The sequence below is a fragment of the Artibeus jamaicensis genome, unplaced genomic scaffold (genome assembly GCF_021234435.1).
Source record: "Artibeus jamaicensis isolate MK-2021 breed Jamaican fruit bat unplaced genomic scaffold, CSHL_Jam_final contig_415, whole genome shotgun sequence".
Taxonomy (NCBI): domain Eukaryota; kingdom Metazoa; phylum Chordata; class Mammalia; order Chiroptera; family Phyllostomidae; genus Artibeus; species Artibeus jamaicensis.
Genome location: NW_026521823.1, coordinates 23,350,192 through 23,368,572, shown reverse-complemented (window position 1 = coordinate 23,368,572; position 18,381 = coordinate 23,350,192). Strand labels below are relative to the sequence as shown.

The 18,381-nt window shown below is 39.9% G+C and overlaps 1 protein-coding gene across 2 annotated transcripts in view; it reads left to right on the top strand.

Moving 5' to 3' along the window:
- The window catches only part of OBI1 (ORC ubiquitin ligase 1), a 36,811-nt gene that overhangs the window by 14,144 nt on the left and 4,286 nt on the right, over window positions 1-18,381 (top strand). For both annotated transcript variants that reach the window (XM_053665626.1, XM_037145170.2), the window contains exons 4-5: window positions 2,782-3,030; window positions 6,402-6,490. In XM_053665626.1, the coding sequence (XP_053521601.1) occupies window positions 2,782-3,030; window positions 6,402-6,490 (338 nt within the window). The remainder of the gene's footprint in view (window positions 1-2,781; window positions 3,031-6,401; window positions 6,491-18,381) is intronic.

The window sequence follows — 18,381 nt, the reverse complement described above, 5'->3', positions numbered from 1 at the left end:
CTACAGTCTCGCTTTGGTTTTGTTTCTGCCTGTAAATTCGCTGATAACTGTGCAGCTGATCAGTTCTGCTAATGTAAATGCACCTGTGTCAGCTACCGGCAAAGAGATTTCTGGCCTGAAAAACTGTATTTCCTAATTTTTTTTGCATGTAATATAGTATTTTTTTATAAAAATTGTATATATTTAAGGTGTACGGTGTGATGTTTTGATACACGTGTGTAGTGAAATCTTTACATCAGTCAAGCTAATGAACACGCCGTCTCCTCAGCAGATTCCCAGTGAACAGCACAGTATCACTAACTGTAGTCATCATGCTGTACATTAGATCTCTAAACTTAATTGTCCTACAGAATTGCAGCATTGTGCCGTTCACCTGCCCCCCTTCTCTGACCTTCCCATTTCCCCTGTCTCCCCACCACTGCTAACTCTCTGCTTCTGTGTGTTTGATTTCTCCACCTTCCACATGTAAGTGAGGTCATACAGCCGCTTTCTTTCTATGAAGGTGCTTTAACGCGGTGATAGAATTTTTCCAAATTAGCTACCTGCTCATGAAATACATACACTTTTGAATAGTAAACATTAAGCCCAGTTCTTTTATGTTGACTGAAGGGAGGATATTATTTATCTCTTTTAATATAAAGTATGAAGATTGACTATATATAGTCAAAGGTGTCCAACCTTTTGGTGTCTCTGGGCCACACTGGAAGAAGAGTTGTCTTGGGCCACACACTTAATGAAAACAAACAAAAAAAAATCTCATGATGTTTTAAGTAAATTTATGATTTTGTTTTAGGCTGCATGCAGGTTGGACAACCCATGAAAACTACTTTAGCTGCTTCAAATTTTTTTTGAAATAAATTGGGGCTTAAAGAAATGACTAAATGTTCATTCAGACATGTGTTTTTCTGCTTATAGTTATGTATTCATTAATATACTCAAAGTGATTTTATCATTTTATAATGCTATTTAACTTGAAATGTATTGTAATTTAAAATTGTAAATAGTACTGTCTATGTTAATTCTAAACTGTATTTTTTTTTCTTGAGATTTTATTTACTTTAAAGGGGAGGGGAGGGAGAAAGGGAGACAAACATCAATGCGTGGTTGCCTCTCACACACCCCCCACTGGGGACCTGGCCCACAATGCAGGCATGTGCCCTGATTGGGAATCGAACCAGTGACCCTTTGGTTCACAGGCTGGTGCTCAGTCCACTGAGCCACATCAGCCAGGCTACAATGTATTCTTATATACTTAATATTGGGTTGGCCAAAAAGTCCATTTAATTTTTTTTGTAAAATAAAAGACACATTTTCCATTTTAACCAATACCTTTATTGATTTGTATGTTTTGAGTATGTCGGCTATCTCCAGATATTGGCTTCTAGTGGGTAGAGGCCAGGGGTGTTGCTGAACATCTTCCAATGCATCAGACAGCCCCACAGCAAAGAATTACTTGTTTCTTTATGTCAGTAGTACCAAGAAACTTTGCAAACCTTTCGACACATTCTGTCAGTTACAACACCTTCTCCATACACTGCACAAATCTTTTGCATTTCAGTTGCATTTTTACCCTTCTTGAAATAATAAAGCATAATATGCTGAAAATGTATATTTTCTTCCGTCTTCAATATTAAAATGGCTGCACAAAAATTCACCAGTTTTGATAACTTTTATTTTAAATGCACACTGATATGACAGCTGTCACAATACGATTTAACGAAATAGTTTCAAATGAAGTTAAGGACAACTAAGCACTCCTAGAGCAATAGTATGGAAAACAAACAAAAAATTTCTGGCCAACCTGATAAATACCTATCATACTAAGTACTAATCAGATTAATCTTTTAAAAAATCACTGGAGGTTATTTTCTAATTGCAGAATTTCTTATGGTTTTAGTTTTAAAAGAACTGCGTTATAGATGAATAAATGGTATCACAGGAAAGAATTCTAGCTCAAATGTTTAACAATTCGATTTAAGACAGTCAGCAGTTCTGGATGGGGAAGTGCACTGGGAGTAGTCACGGTGCTGACTGAAGCACCAGAGTGTGGGAAGGTGAAGGTCAGCGACAGGTGTCATTTGGAAATGGGAAGTGGAAGGGAACAGTGTATGGTTTCTACTCCTACTTTCAGTGCGGAAGCAAAAATATAAATGCCAAACAGAAGTACAGTAGATTACCTTCATCAACACTGTATGTTTAAATTTCCCTCAGTAAGGAAAGCAATTAAATATGCCTTAGAATTTTGTTCTGAGGAATCAGCTTTCTTGTTGAATTCATGTAACTTTGGTTCCTGGATATCTTAGACAGAATCAAAGATTTGACATTTTATTTTTTAAAACAACAAACTAGCGTTGAAATTTTTTTTGTTTAATCCTCACCCAAAGATATGTTCATTGATTTTAGAGAGAGAGAAGGGGTGGAGACAGGCAGACAGACAGACATTGATGCGAGAAAGAGACATCTGTCAGTTGCCTCCCATATGCGCCTTGCCGGGGGATTGAACCTGCAGCCTTCTGGTATACGAACAGCAGAGCCACCCGGCCAGGGCTGTCACTGAATTTAAATGAAAACAGTGGGAATAGTGGATTTTATGAGTCAAAATACATTTGGAGAATTTCAACTGTTTGTGACTTTCCGCCTACAAAACTGTTTTTTGATACATAAAGAACCTTTGTATCTACGGAATTTTGAGTATAAAATTAAAGAGCACATTGGCCTCAGGTTAGCATATGTATGTGCTTACTGTTTTGTCTACCTAACGGCTCCACAACCCTTTTTCAGGATGAAATAGATTGTCTGCAGAGAGAGGTAGAAGAGCTTAAGAGTAAAAATCTCAGCCTGGAGTCACAGATCAAGACTATTCTAGATCCTTTGACCTTGATGCAGGGCAGCCAAAATGAAGACAAAATTCCAGTTGCAGATAATTCAAGTAAAAGTGAGCCAGGAACTGTGGTCGAGTGGGAGAAGAAACTCAGGACAGCTAATGAAATCTACGAGAAAGTGAAAGATGACGTGGACAAGTTAAAGGAGGTAGGTTGTGATTCTTTTTAAAATTCTAGTATGTGTAGTTTTTTCCTGTATTTTGTATATTTTTATTGGTGTCTTATTTTCATAAAAAATAAAAACCACCTTTTGTTTGCATAAACAAAAAAATAAAATTCTATCATATGTAGTTTTAAAATATTCTATTTTAGTTGTTTTAAAATTCTGTAATAGTGTAAGTACCCTCCAATGTATAAATTGCATGTATCTTGACTCATTCATTGGATGCTTGGTGGGGAGAGACAAATCCCTGAATGAGCATCGGTAAGCGATAGGGAAACTTCTTCTCCTTAAATGTCATTAGCTGCCAAGAAATATCAGGTGGTTCCATTTGTGCCTATAATTGGAGACTGTAATGCTTCTGTATGAGTCTGCATCTTCTTGTGGGAGAGTGGCATCCATTTAAGGGATGTGTTTCTGTTCCCCTTTGTGGTTTACCTTACCTTGCTTTAATAAGCTTCTGTAAGGGACTGCTCTGTAGGCGTAAAAACAAATACATAGTCATTTCCCTACCTATAAAATGAAAGTCTTGGACCATATTTTTTCTAGTGCTACCATTCTCTGATATTTCAGATTGTAAATAGTTAAAAGCTTAATGGCTAATTCTAAGGCAGCTGGTTGTAGCTCTTTAGACTACTTTATGCAAAATAATATTGTGCCTTACGAAACGGGTTCATTTTTAAAAGTTATTCTTCCACCTGTTCAACAAGGTAGAGAAAGCATAGGTGGAAAAGCCAAACCTAGGGTCTTCCAGTCTAGGAGAGGAGATGAGGTACAGGCAGTCAGCACTGGAGATTACGGTCAAGTGCTGTGGAGCCTTGTTGGCCAAAGGGCCCATCCGTTAGCTAGACTTCAAGTGTATCCACAGTCCAGTCCGGTTGTGCTGAATGGGGAGATTTCACGGTCCACAGCCACCCCTTTAATCTATCTACATTTCCTTAAAATACTGTCACTGTGCTGGGTTACCGAAACTGCCCCCTAAAATCATTAATGAGCTCCATATGATGGTTAAAAGTATGACCACGTACTCGCTCAAATCTTAGTGAGATTAAGTAGCAGAGAAATGTATATAACTTAATGTAAATACTGAGCTATTTTCACCCCCCCCCTAAAAAAAAAGTGCTGATTGGACTTAGAAAAGGTCCAGATAAGGGAAAGAAGAGCCCTTGATGCTTTTAGAGGAAAAAAAGGAACTGGGTTTGGACATCATCGCACTGAGTTTCTTACAAGTTTAGGGGGAGTGTGGAGCTTCTTCATCCTGATGGCCAACGTTAATCCGCATGACAAGAGGGCACAAAAGGAGAGCAGCGGGAAGCTGTGGGTCCATCGGCCTACCATGCCCCCTCCAGCTTCCCTTCTTCTCCAGCCATCAGTAGGTTTTATGTGGTTTCCTTTATAATGATTAAACTTGATTTAAGTTTTTGGCAAAAAATGTTTCTTAAAGCATGAGGCTTGGAATGCAAACTGTACTCTGGGCTCCTAAGAGTAGGGTAGGGGATGTGAGTACATAAAACACAGTTTTCAGATTTTCTTTGATTTTTTAAAAATGCCACATGTTACAGGTAATACCCAGAGCTACCCTGAGACCTCACAGTTATGTGGGATATTTAATAAGCTCATTTTGGATGCCTAGTGGTGATACTAGGTAGTACTAGGCAGTAAACCAGGGCATAAACGAATTTAAAAAGACACACTACAGAGAACAAACTAATAGCATACTATAAATCAAATACAGGAGTACAAAAGGTTCAGAATAAAGGACTCCTTAGAATGAGTGAAATGGACTTTTTTCCTCCCATTTTCAGAGTGTCGAACCATTATGATTCGACATTACCCAGTCAGTGTTGAGAACGCAAAATAGCTGAAGACTTCATTATTTTTTTAGATGCAACAAATAGGCAGAACTCTGCCGTTTGTAATCTTTACCCTCCTGACCTTTCTGAACCTGAAAATGTCTCCTGGTGGTTGAGCAAGTAGCCAGCCCATAAAGAGAATATTGAAGAGGCACAGGACTGGGGAGAGACCTTGAAGCGTAGTGATACAACACAGAAGTGCTGGCGAAAGGTAATCTCAAGTGAGGTTCTAATTTAAGCCTATCCCCATCAGAAAGCATTCACTAAGTGCCTCCTCCTCTGTGGTGCTGTGCTTGAGAGCTTAATTCATCCTCTGTGTCTACGAGGAAGTAAATGACTTGCCTTCTGTCTTCAGAGGGGCAGTAATGGGGTTTATCAGTCACTGAAAGAATTAACCCCCGACTGTCCTGCTTGGTTGACAACCAGGAAACCAAGCGCGTGTTCAAAGCCCAAAAGGAACCAGGATGAGTCTGAGAGAGTTAGGCTTGGTGCCCCAAAGAAGTTCTCTGCCTTGCTTTTCTTGTCCTTCTCTTGGGGCACTGGGTGGGCAAGTAATACAGACAGAAGTTCTGGAATTTAGTCAAAAACATTGGTCAGATTTTTGAAATATGTTTTTAAGTCTTCTTTGTTGGTAACAGTTCTTATGCCTTGTTTGTTCTAAATGAGAATGTTCTAGTGTAACAAAGAATTTCTCCTGCCAGGTGAGTGAGATTGATTTCTACTCTGGGGAGTTTTACTTTTCTTTGGAATTCACAAATCCAATGACTAGAGAAGTTAAAGGGAGTCACTTTTAAGAAAACCCTAAAATCTAGGCACCCTAACTTTTCAGGTTGTCCAGAACTAACATTGAGCTTCTAGATTTTCCAGTAATTGATGTTTTGTTAAACAATTTTTAGGTATCATTAGATACCAAAAATTCAAAAGAGAAAATTATTCTTAGGGGTCTTTTTAAATAAAAAGAGAATCCATAGAATTTATTAGAAAATATTAACTCGGTCTTAAGAGTCCCAGAAGTTGTGAGCCAGGACTTTGGGAGAGCTCTTTGCAAATGGGGGGGTGGGGAGCAAGGGATTTAATCATATCAGATTCACTTTCACTAAAAAACTTTTTAAGTAGCAACCAAAAATCAATCTTACAGCTTAAGAATTAACTCTTGGCATTAGTTTTGCAAATAATTGCATGTAGTATAATGTTACCAGGCTTAGAATATTCAGTTATGTGAAAAAGGAAAAAAATGCCATTAGTATAGTCCCTTAATGACTAACTAGCATAGCCCCGTTTATTTCCCTGGGTAGGAGATTTGCAAAGTGCTTGGGGAATACGGATTGGTTTTGTTCACAGTTTTGTAAGTCATTCCCAGTGGTGACTTTAAGTTTCTAAAGGCCATGTTTCAGCAGTCAGTTTTCTAATAGTACACTCTAAAAAATACTGATGGCTCATATTATAAATTTTACAAGGGACTTTTATTTTAGCTTATGCTTAATTATTTTTAATTCTTTTTCTAAGGCAAATAAAAAACTGAAATTGGAAAATGGTGGCCTGGTGAGGGAGAATTTACGACTGAAGGCAGAAGTGGATAACAGATCACCGCAGAAGTATGTATCTTGTTCGTAGAACAGTGTTGCAGATTATATAAATGTTTTCGAATAAGCTGTTCTCGTATACATTTTTCATTTAACTCTCGAAACATGGAAGTTCCAGTAGAATGTCTTGCCTCTAAAAGTCAAGTGTGTAGTTATGTTACTGGTAAAATCTAAGTTAAGGCTAATTTCCTTCTCTAATTAGCAAGCGCATTGTTTTGTGACCTAAAACTGATGAACTTCATTTGGTTTTATATATAAATGCTTAATAGTGCTAACAAAGAGTAAGGAGAGGAACATAATGTCCTTTAGAAGTTTTCTGAGATAATCATAGTATTCGTTACATTCATGTAGTGCTTTCTCTTTGTCAGGTAAGGAGGCAGAGAGAGATTACATTAATTTATTGGAATCCCTACAGCCAGTGTGTTGTATAATCAGGATTTGAACCTGGGTGGTCCAGCCCCAGAGCACACTCTCTGTTCCATTACCCTGAAAACCACTGTACTTTCACAGAAGACATGGCAAAGCCTACCAAAATAGAATTTAAGGTGTTAATTGTTGGATTTTGGACTGATTGGAACTGTTAAGTGATTCCATTCTTCCATTGTGATGGGATGGTTTTCATTCCATTCCAAAATGTAAGAGATTGCAAGTATGAACTAACGTTTTGTTTGTTTAAAATTGTAAGAAACAGCGGAGACTTAGAGTTGAAGATAGAGAAAAGATGGGGGATAGAGCACTTAAGGTTTCCCTTCTTCTAGGAAGAAAAATGGCAAGTGAAAAGAATGTGGTCCTCCTCCCCCTCTGAGGCGTGCACATCAGCACACCTCCTTCCCGTCCGACCGCCAGACCTCCTCTCTTCCTCGTGGGGAGAGACGAGGCAGAGTCGAGGTGTTTCCTACCAGAAATAGCTCTCTGCTTGTCATTTGAAAAGGAGACAGTATTGCCCTTAGTAAACAAAATGTAGTGTTGGAAGGTGGTGGCACTAAACCATAATTGCTCAAAACAGAGGTAACCGACCAATAGCAAAAGAAGCATCACTTTTACTTTTAAATAGTTCCTTCCCCGTGTACTCCAACCTCATTTGCTTTCACTTTAGATAATGTCCTACTTTGACAAATTAGTGAAGTAAGCTTAGGAAGTGTTGCTGTTATGTAGTGGTTTTGAACCTCTTCTCCTCTCATTTATTGGCAGCTCGCCTTGCCGGTCATAGTAATGCTTGTCCATTAGCCATTTCCCACAGCATGCTGAATGGAACCAAAGCTATTTTGTTTGTAGCTTTTATTTCTTGAAAGGCTGCCCACCAGATTTCAGATTTAATGCCCGCCAGTGTGTGTGTTTAAATACCCAAGGCTGCAGCCTGACAGGTACCTAAGAACCTCACTGGAAGAAGCCTGGCTTCTATTTCTACCAAACAGCCGCATGTCTCAATCCCACAGAACTTTAGGAGTTGCTGCCTTTAACTTCCTTTCCTTCCCTTCATGGGGAGGGGACAGTTTCACTTAAAAAAAAGATTTGAACTGACCCCTGTTTCAGATCAATTTGCAAATGCATTGAGGTATTAAATGCATTGCATTTGATTTATAGCCTTGTTTACTCTGCATCACCAAACCCTAGTGGGACTCAGAGAAGCTGACCACAGCTGAAAATACCCAGATCTGGTTCATCTGAGGAGAACTTCTGTTTATAGTGAAAAGAATATGAAGATTCAAGAGTTTAAAAGTACATGCAAGCAAATAAAAACCGTTTTGCTCCCTTTGTTAGGGAGCAAATTGTTTCCCCTTGACCAATTATGTCCCCTTTCTACTTGGTTAGATGTCAAGAAATGCTTTTAAACACTGCCTTCGTTTCTGATGTAGCCTTCAAATTATGCAGATATATTTTACAAATCATTCGGGGAATGATTTGTGAGTTTCTGTCCTGCTGTGAGATGGGGACAACAGTGCTTCCCTACTCGTAGGAAAAGTTAAATGAGTGGAAACTTGAAATGCGCTTAGAGCCCATGGTTAACCCTCAGTCTGTTGGTTGTCTGCCCCCTTCATTCTAAACTTTAAGCCCCACGAGGGTAAGGACCCAGCTGCCATCTCCTTCTCTTGGAAAACCCTGGCACCTAAAGGACACTTGATAAATATTTGTTGAATAATTAAATAATAGATAAATAACATTCAATAAATTAACCCCTCGGAGCCATTTTCTTTATGTGAAATACGGATAATGTGGTATTGTGGGGATTAAGGAAAAGGATTTTATGTCTTTGGCACAACTCGTAGCACAAAGAACTGGTAGGGGTGTGTGTGAATAATTGTGCCCATTACCCACCCCAGGCCAGCTTGTTTATCTCCTTGCTTTGTTCCTGTCCTCTTTCACGACTTGACAACTCATCTGGGTGCCTAAGGCAGAGACTGCAGGCTTCCTGTCGCTCCGCCCCTGTCCTTGTCCCACACCTAACTGGGCCATGTCCTCCATCTGTCCTTCCTCTTAAATGCCTTTGTAATCTGTCGTCTCATCCCCATTAGTTTAGAACCACGGGATTTTTTTTTTTTTTTTTTGCTTAGCCTATTTAACAACTTTTCAGCTGCTTGCTCTTTTCTACTCTCAATCCTCAAGCGTCTTCTTCATTGTCGCCTGAATTCCAGAATATAAATTTGATCCACTTACTCCTCTACTTAATAAGCTTTGGTGATTCCACATGGCCTGCAAACTAAAACCCAGATTTCGTAGTGTAATATGTGAGACTCCTTATTAATATGACCTTAGCCGAGCCGTCTCGTCTCCAGGCTCCTCCTCTCCTCTCCAGGCTCCCCCTTCTCATTCTCTGCTCTGGCCACGCTGAGTTTCTCGCTGCCCCCCGGCTGGCCGTGCCCTGCCATGTCTTCGTGTGTTTGCTCATGCCTTTTCCTTTGCCTGCCCTGGTCCTCCCCATCAGCCTGGTCTTTTTATTCTGCCTGGTTAATTCCTACCCATCCTTTGAGATCTAGCCCAGTTGTCATTTATCTGTGAGGCCCTCCATGATGTCCCTAGACAGCTGAAACACTTCCTCTTGCTCTTCCCATCATTGTTCTGTCATATTGTTTTAAAGATCACATTGTATACTGACCAGGTCCATGACTAACACTCAGTTAATCTCTCAGTTCCTTGGAGCTCAGACATTTTTAAATGCATCCATATATGAATGTATATGAAATAGAATGTGTGCACCTGTGTGCCTTCTCTGGGGCCTGGCAGAGGGAAGGAGTCCTTATACTTTAATGTTCTATACTGCCACTTAGACGGAAATGACCGGGAACTTAAGGTTTTGAGCTTTCTTGAAACTTAAAACATGAAGGGTTTAAGAGGGCAGGAAATCAGATTCCTGGCATTTTCTCCCCAACAGGGAGAGCAGAGGGGTTTCCCGAAGTTTTCCTAAGCTGTACGGGAGATTCGGAGTTAGAAAGAGAAAATTGCAGGCCATGTTAGGGCTTGCCTGGCTCCTGGACAAGGTTTCTTGTCCGGGGCTCCTTTCTTGAACCGGGTTTTCCTGCCCTTGTCTGTCTCCCTGCTGACTCTGAGCCGTGGCCCCTTCCCGTTCACAGGTCTGCTCTTCCCAAGCTGTGTTTTAAGACATGCCTATACCACCGCCACTGCTCCTGGCTCTCGGCTTTTTCGGAGCACCTCTGGTCTTGCTGGCTTGGCTGTTGGCCCTCCTTGACCTGCTGTGGCCTTTTTTGTTTCTCATGAGTCTGCTCTGACAAATGCCATGATTCTGGTATTTGACCCCAGCCTGATCCAATGAGTGATTCTGCTCTGCCCCTTGGTTTTCCCGGAAGGGGAACTTGTAGACTGTCAGGGGAGCCTGATGACACCCTGGGGCCAGACAGTGACAGCCAGCTGTGCTCAGGCCCCTCGGCAGCCCGAGGGGCCCTTCTCTGGATATTCGGCTAATTGGGGATGGACAGTTATTGCAGTTTTCTGTCAACTTGTCTTTATTGTATTGATAAGATATTTTAGGAGCCTGCAGTGCATGCTAATGACTAAGCAGTAAGGTTGTCAGAAAGAGTATGAACTGCTTGAGAAAAGGATAGTGTCTCCTACTTCTTTTGTTTTCCTTCCTTAGAGCCCCTCAGCATACGTTAGTCAATGACTGTCATCTCAGTAATAATTACAGGGTGGCTGGATCACAGTCTTTTGTTTTATTTTATTTCCAATTGTTCCTCATGCTGAGAGAGGTTGATTTAACTATAAAGAAAAATGTATATGTAGATAGATACTAGTCCAGAGATTTTAAAGTTCACTTGTTCACTCAACAGTAGTTGTATTCTTTTACACTATTGAGATTTCGTTGTTAAAAATACTGTATTTTGGAAAAAGATGTAAGTCCTTTGTTCCTCTTAGAACTGTAAAGAAGATACAACATAGCATATCGTAAGGTTCCCTCTCTGAAAGACTAGGATCCCCATTAATGTCAGGCAAACTTCAAGTCTGATCTTTTTGGTCAGAGAATTAGGGCATTTCTGCAAGGAATTGTAATGAAATGTACTTCTCAAATGGAATGGAATTCATCCCACAGAAAAAGTGAGTATATATACATGGGTCCGGCCTTGTTAGAGACTTGCCTCAAAAGAGAACCTGTTCCTCTCCAGTTTACACGTACTGCTCAACACTTCAGGTGTTTCTGTTAAGAATTTCTAGGTATCTTTGCAAGAATTTTCAACACTACATTTTTTTTACTACAAATGCCTAATTAATAAACATGCACACAAATCTTTTCTTGAAATTGGGTTAATAATATAAGCTCTTATTTTTAAACTCTGCTCTCCATTTAAAAGCTTGGAAAAGCAAATCCTACCTTAATTTTTGATACAGCTTTTGGTAGGTGGAGGAAGAATGCTTTCAAGGGCCCCAATTCTTTGTCTCATTCCACGGTGCATGTGGACTTTGTCTTTAAGGGGGAAATTGTAGCATTTTTCCCCCTACAAATATTGAAGCATTTTATATTTTGTGATTAAGCAAAGATGCAACGTAACATAGCTTGTATTTTTGTATTTACGTTTTTGCTTACTTCACCTAAGTAGCATAGTTTCCTGGTAGTTGAAGATGCCTGCTGATTGTGCATGAGGTTGATGAGATGATGGTATATACTTTCTATATTTAGCGACTAAAGTTGGAGATTTCAGTTCATAGTTCTGGTTCAAATTTAGTCTTCCCATCTCTGGTTAAAATACATACCCTTTGGGGGTTGGCATTTGCCAGGATGATCTATTTGGGCTATAGTTTCTTGCAAGGCTACTTTAAAAAAGTGATCTTTGGAAGTTTCAAAATATTCTTGAGTTTGAGTCTGAAGCATAGTTGCTGTTTGATAAATATCTACTTTGTGACCCTGTCTTGTCTTCCCACATCTTTTTTTCTCTCCATGTTTCTATTAGCCAATGTGTGTATTAATAAATATTGCAGTGATGCTGGTCCCTTGATTATGTGTACAGACTTTGTTCTTAGTAATCTGAGTTTGCATTTTATACTACGCCACAGTATAAATAGGTTTTGGCATCGCTTAAGAGGGGGTCTCATGTCCATACCCTTCACATGGGTTCAGACATGGTCTTTAGATTCAGACTTGAATTCAAATCCTTTTCCTGCTGCTCACTTTCTGCATAACCTTGAACAAGAGACAGCCTTTTAAAGCTTCTCATTTCTCATTTTTAAAAAAAAAGAATAACAGGTTTTGCTTCAAACAACTGACATGATGATTAGATTAAATAAAATATATATCAAGTGTATGGCAACAAGCTTGGCGTAAGTAAACATTCAGTGAGTTGTGGCTGCTGCTATTATTATTGTCATCATCATTATCGATATTTGTCACACTGCTGTTAACTATTTCTGCACATACTCTTGGCAAGTTAATCCAAGGTTCACTTTTCTTTTTTCATTATAGTACAGGAAACAGAAACTTTGTCTTGCATCTTCAGGAGGAAAGAATGCCTTCCTCTTCTCTCTGAGTATGCTCCATATTATTTATAATATATTGTTGTGGAACCAACTTACATAACCAGAACTGGCCATAGGCAGTACATTTGTGAATAACAAATTCTCTAGGAATATAACATTTTCATAGCTGCTTAAGTTTAAAAAGAAAAAACTCTATTGAGGAAACACTGGCAACTCATCTAGCTCAGCAGTGGATAAAAACGCACAGGCTGCTTCTTAAAGGTCCCTAGTCGTTTGAAGACATGTTCCCCTCACCCCCAGCTCCTGACATGAGGGTGAAATTGGCGTGGTAATGCACAGACAGTTCTTTGGAAGCAGGTGAGCGAGACAGGCCCCCCCACCGCATACCGTTCTGAGCTCCGTACAGCCCTGGTCTTCCCTGTTCCCTGAAATATGCCCCCTTATGCACCCTGTGCACAACGCACAAGGCGGAGCATGGCCCTGGGACCTCCCCTTCTGCTTCCCACTCCTATCAGAAGTCAAGTTCCTGAAAAGCTCATTTTACAAGCTACTCACTTAAGTTAGGTGTAATCACAAAGAAGGGTTTGCAGATTTAAGGAATGTTTAACTAGTGGGTTATACTTTAGGAGAAAATTCTTAGGAAAGGGAAAAGAACAATGGAAAGTTCTTCCCTCTGAATCTCTACCTCTCTTCATGGTTAACATAAAGAACGTACTTTTCCAGTGGGAATGAACAGGTAGACAGCTGCAGCTGTGCAGACAGGCAACTCCACGATACAGTCCACTCTGTGGATGGGTCATTCTTTCCTAGGGTGTGTGGTGGCTCTTCAGAAAAGCGTTTCAGACTCACATGAACTTAGTGGTTTTCGCACACGCCAGCCATTGTTACTGTAGTGCAGGCCATCCTGTGCTCACTTTGGCAGCACATACATTAACACTGGTGATCCCACTTTGCACAATGTATAGGAGCATAAAAATGATATTTAAGCTAAAACGGTGCAAAGCAATCTTAGTAATCAATGTGGAAAATCTAATTGTTCTATAACCTTTAACAATTTTTGTCAAAACATTAAATCTATTCCTGTCAGCTATAAATGTATATGGAAATGAAAAAATAGTAAAACTAATATTTATTTAGTAAGCTAATGTTTATATAGTACTGTTTAAAACAAACATTAAGAAAGTTTTTTTCCTTTTTAAAAAAAATCTTATTGATTGATTATAGGGAGGGAGGAAGGAGGAGGGAGGGTGAGAAAGAGAAAAACATTGATTTGTTATTCCACTTATTTATGCATCATTGGTTGATTCTTGTGCGTGCCCTGACCTGGGATTGAGCCCACAACCTTGATGTATCAGGATGATGCTCTAACCAACTGTGCTAACCAGTCAGAGCCGTGTTTAATTCTTTGTAAAAAAAATTATGGAGTGCCCTGGCTGGTGTAGCTCAGTGGATTGAGCACATATTACGAACCCAAGGGTCACCAGTTCTATTCCCAGTCAGGGCACATGCCTAGGTTGTGGGCCAGGTCCCCTGGGGGCCATGTGAGAGGCAACCACACCTTGATGTTTCTCTCTCTCTTTCTCCCTCCCTTCCCCTCTCCCTAAAAATAAATAAAACCTTTAAAAAATGTATTTGTTACAAAATGTGGAGAATAATCTGAATGGTGCTCACCGCCTTATTGAGTAACTTATATATTAAACTAGCATCTTCTCTGATGTTTTAATGAACTGTCGTACTCCCAAGTTTGCATAGCTCCCAGCCCTGTATCCTTCGTCCTTTCAGTGCCGTGAAATGTCTGCACGGTGCTTTCACGTGAAGTTTTCTGCCAGCTTGTCACTTCCTCTAGATATCTTTAGTCTGTTCGTCCCAACCACTTTGCTCATTTATGTCAGTAAATTTGCCTCTCCCAAGTTCCTCTAGTATGTCTAGGAGCTCTCAAATGGTGACAGTTTCAACATTCCCATGATCAGCTAATCTTCTATAACTACATTACATTTGATTCTCATTTCACTTCTGGTGTTAATCACTTTTTCTTTCTTTGTTGCACCTTCAGCTTTGTAGGCTAATTCTGTCTTTTGATTATCCATTTTTGTAAAATGTCTTATTACAGCATAACTACATGTTCTGCCATCTGTATGTGAACTGAATGACAGATCACAGTGACCAGTCACTTTCAGACTTTGAAACAAGTGATCTGATTGGTCACTGATTGTAATACACATCTGTTATTTACAGTGTTTTGTGGACTGAGAAGCTGGCCGTAACTTGACCATGTTGTTGAATGACTGGTGTTACTTAATCAAACTGCTAACTGAAATTTGCACATATGAGAACCATGTAGAGCAAGGACATTGACACTGAAGATCTGTCAGGCTAGATCGCAAAAGCTGGTCCAGATCCAAAGATTGCTTTCACTTTGTTTCACAATTACTTTATCTAGCAAGTAGGAAAAGGTGTAAAAGGTGCAAGGGAGGCAGCGTCCCCCTTTTTCCTCGAGATGATGTTTCTGGAGTGTGGTGGTCTCAGCAACGTGCTGCGCCTGCTGCATTTTCTCTTTTGTTGGGGATGCCTTTGAGCCCTAGAGAGAAAAAATAAATTCCTTGTTTTCACAACCAGTTAATGGCAGCATAGCAGGAGCTGTCAGTTCTTTTGATGCTTGGTTTTGGCGTTCATTCTTTTACAACATTTGCCTTCTTCTGACCCCCTTCAAACATAATTCTGTTCCTCCTGTGTGATGGGCCATAAGTAAATGTGGTCCTGGGAACTTTTTTTGTTGGAGATGCCCTTAAAATAGTTACAGTGCCTCACAGGTGAAACCAATAGGACTTTCATGTTTCTTACTTCCAGTCGGGGCAAGGGCAGTCTTGTTCTTTCGTAGCTTATTGGACAAGGGAGCCCTCAACCAGAATGTACACATCAGCGAACATTGCAAGATGGAAAATCCTTTAAGCTTCTCTGGATTCCGATATTAGCTGTAGCTCCCACATTGCTCTCGATGTTTTCTCTAACATCATGAAGCCTTTGGCCATCACTGCTACTTGGAAAATCAAAGCCTTTTGGTCTCTAATGGAATGTTTATGAAAATACTCCCATTTTGAAATTTACTCAGGAAAAGGAAGTGTGGTAAATGATGTGAGAAACCCCTCCGGCTCCGGCCCCCTTGTCATTGCTTCATTTACTGACATGTACCCTGATGCTGTGTTTGGCATTAGTGTGAAGAAGAGAGTATTAAAACCCAAAGTAAATAAGCCCTCATCCTCATCGTCTTCTTCCTTGGAAGTTTAGCACCATATATGCATTCCTGATTGTTACCTCGCTATGACCAATTGCTCTTTGCCAAATTTAATATAGGCATCTAGGGTAAGCTAAAAATTCATGCTACTTACATCAGGAGTCTCATCTATTTGCTTCTTTTGCTAAGGTGAAAGTGAAAGGGTTTTTTTGTTTTTATTTTTTGATGGAGCATTGTATAATTGCAAGTCATGGTGAAAAAATATGTATATATATTTTATATATACATATATAAAAAATGTATACATATACACTCTATATATGTCATACTTTGTTGCTTTCCTTGGTGTCAGTAAAAAGAAAACAGTGGAATGTATTAAACATTTAGTGTGGTAATACAGTAACTCATGATACGTACACATAAAAGAGGCCCAAGGACCTTTGGCTTATCCTGTGGTGCGGGCTCTGTCTTTTCCTTGTTGTTTTTTAGATTTTATTTACTGCTCTTTAGAGAGAGGGGAAGGCAGGGAGAGAGAGAGGGAGGGAAACATCAGGGTGTGGTTGCCTCTCACACGCCCCCAACTGGGTACCTGGCCCTCAACCCAGGCATGCGCCCAAACTGGGAATCGAACCAGCGACCCTTTGTTTTGCAGGCTGGCGCTCAACCCACTGAGCCACACCAGCCAGGGCAGCATTGCTGTATTTTAAAATAAGAAAAAAGTAACATTCATTGAAGAAATATTTAATGAGGGATTGCTGTGTACCAGGAGTTGTTTTAGGGAGCTAGCAGTTAGTGTAAGATGGTCAAACTCCTCGCTTTCCTGGAGCTTGTACTCTAATGGGGAAGAGAGAGATGGCAGAGGAATAAATCACATGGACTGATCAATTCACTGATCAGTTCCATGCTTTCACTGTGCATTTCTGTTCACTTGTCCCTTACCATCATGGAAGTATGGAAATGGGACTTTGGGGACTTGAGGGCGGTGACCTTCGGACAACAGCCAGCTTCGTCGGTGACTTCTGCGTGCGTGATCTCACAGGTGCTCTGTGGCTGGCCTCTGCCGCTGGTTCTCGTGGCCCTTCAGCTGCATTTCAGAAGTCACACAGAAAGTACGGTTAAGGCTATCATTTTGACTTCGACTCAGAACCATTTTTAAACTCTTTTTAAAAACGCATAGGGGCAAATATAGCATCTTACAGTGGCATTATGTTTGAAATTCTAGGCTAAAGCCTGAAATAAGAAGCTGCTAATATTTTAAGAAATGGTTCTTATTTATCACTCATCTTTCCTTATGTAAGCTTCTGAGTTCCTTTTGGTAACAAACTTATTATCTAGTAACATTATTTGATTTTAAATCATTTGCTGTTTTTCAGCTAAGGATAAAAATCGTACTTAAGAAAACACATTTTATCTTGGTAAGCAAATTTAAGGCTATCACTTTTTCCGTGTGCATTAAATAAACCGCTACACAGTTTTCCATTTAAAAATGTGTGGATTATTTGATTATTCCAGAATACTTACATCAAGAACTCAGATTTTGTGCTGAATGCACTAAAGAGCTTTGTCCACTTTTAAAATTTTTCTTACAGAAACTATAGCTCTGTTAAATACGACACTTGTAAACCAAAATATTTTTCTTCAACAAAGGAAACACTTCCATCTTTCATTCAACCAAATACTCATAGTCGTAGTAGAAAATTTTGTATTTAAAACAGGGGGGCTCATTATTGTAGTTGCTTTTGTTTTCATGGTACCTATGGCTTTTTGCTTTGCTTTTTAGAGGTTGAAGGGAGTAGGCTCTTTCTGAGAATTCAGTTAATTGCAGTGAGTAGATCAATATTCAGCAACAAGTCTTTTAAGGCCCTCTCTAACCTTGAGATTTTATGAATCTATATTTACTTTTGCCCCTGCTTTCTTCCTTTAGTGATGAGAGCCAGGATCATAGTGAGGGCGAGCAGGAGAGTGCACTGAGCTGCCGTGCAGGAGGAGGTGGTAGGAGGGGGTGGGCAGGGAGTGGGGGCCACAGAACGGAACGCATGGTGGTGACTGAGAGGTGCACTTACTGCTGTGGGTTCCTTCTCTTTGATCGTTGTTTTTAACACTTAGTGTGTTTTATTAATTGTAATTATTCTTCTTATTAGGGGAAAAAAGAAAGAGAAAGATAAACCCTGAGATAAAATCAATTTCAAGAAGTCACCTTTTCCAGTACCTTCCTCCAAAGAGACAACCCCTGAATTCTTCATGGATCAATATTTAATTAATCAAAGCAGTGACTAAGAAAAGAACTTTTGTAGAGCGAAGTTATTTTTTAGGGTGTTAGAATATAAGGCTTCGAAGTGGTTTTCAGAAAGATAAATTTTCCTGGTGGTCCGATGGGGTTTAAGGAGACCTTTTATGTCCCTTAAAGCTGGAAGAGTCTGTCGCTCTTTGTATCTCATGCTCCAGACGCCCACCAGCCCAAGCTACGTCCTCAAAACTTGTTCTCTGGGCTGAGCCCAGTGCCCAGTCTTAAGGCAATACCGAAAACCAGATGATCCCGAGTAAAAGGAATGGCTTTTTGATGTGTTCTTTTTCGGTGGCTCTCCAGAATGCTACTCCGAAAACGTGAAGAAGTTTTTATATGTAACATATTGGAACCATAAGCACTGACTTGATATTTCAAAGTTGGAGGAAATGAGATTGATGTTTCACAAAATTGTAAAATGCCAAAAATAAGTAGAACTGAAATGAATTAAAGCCCAGTGTTCAG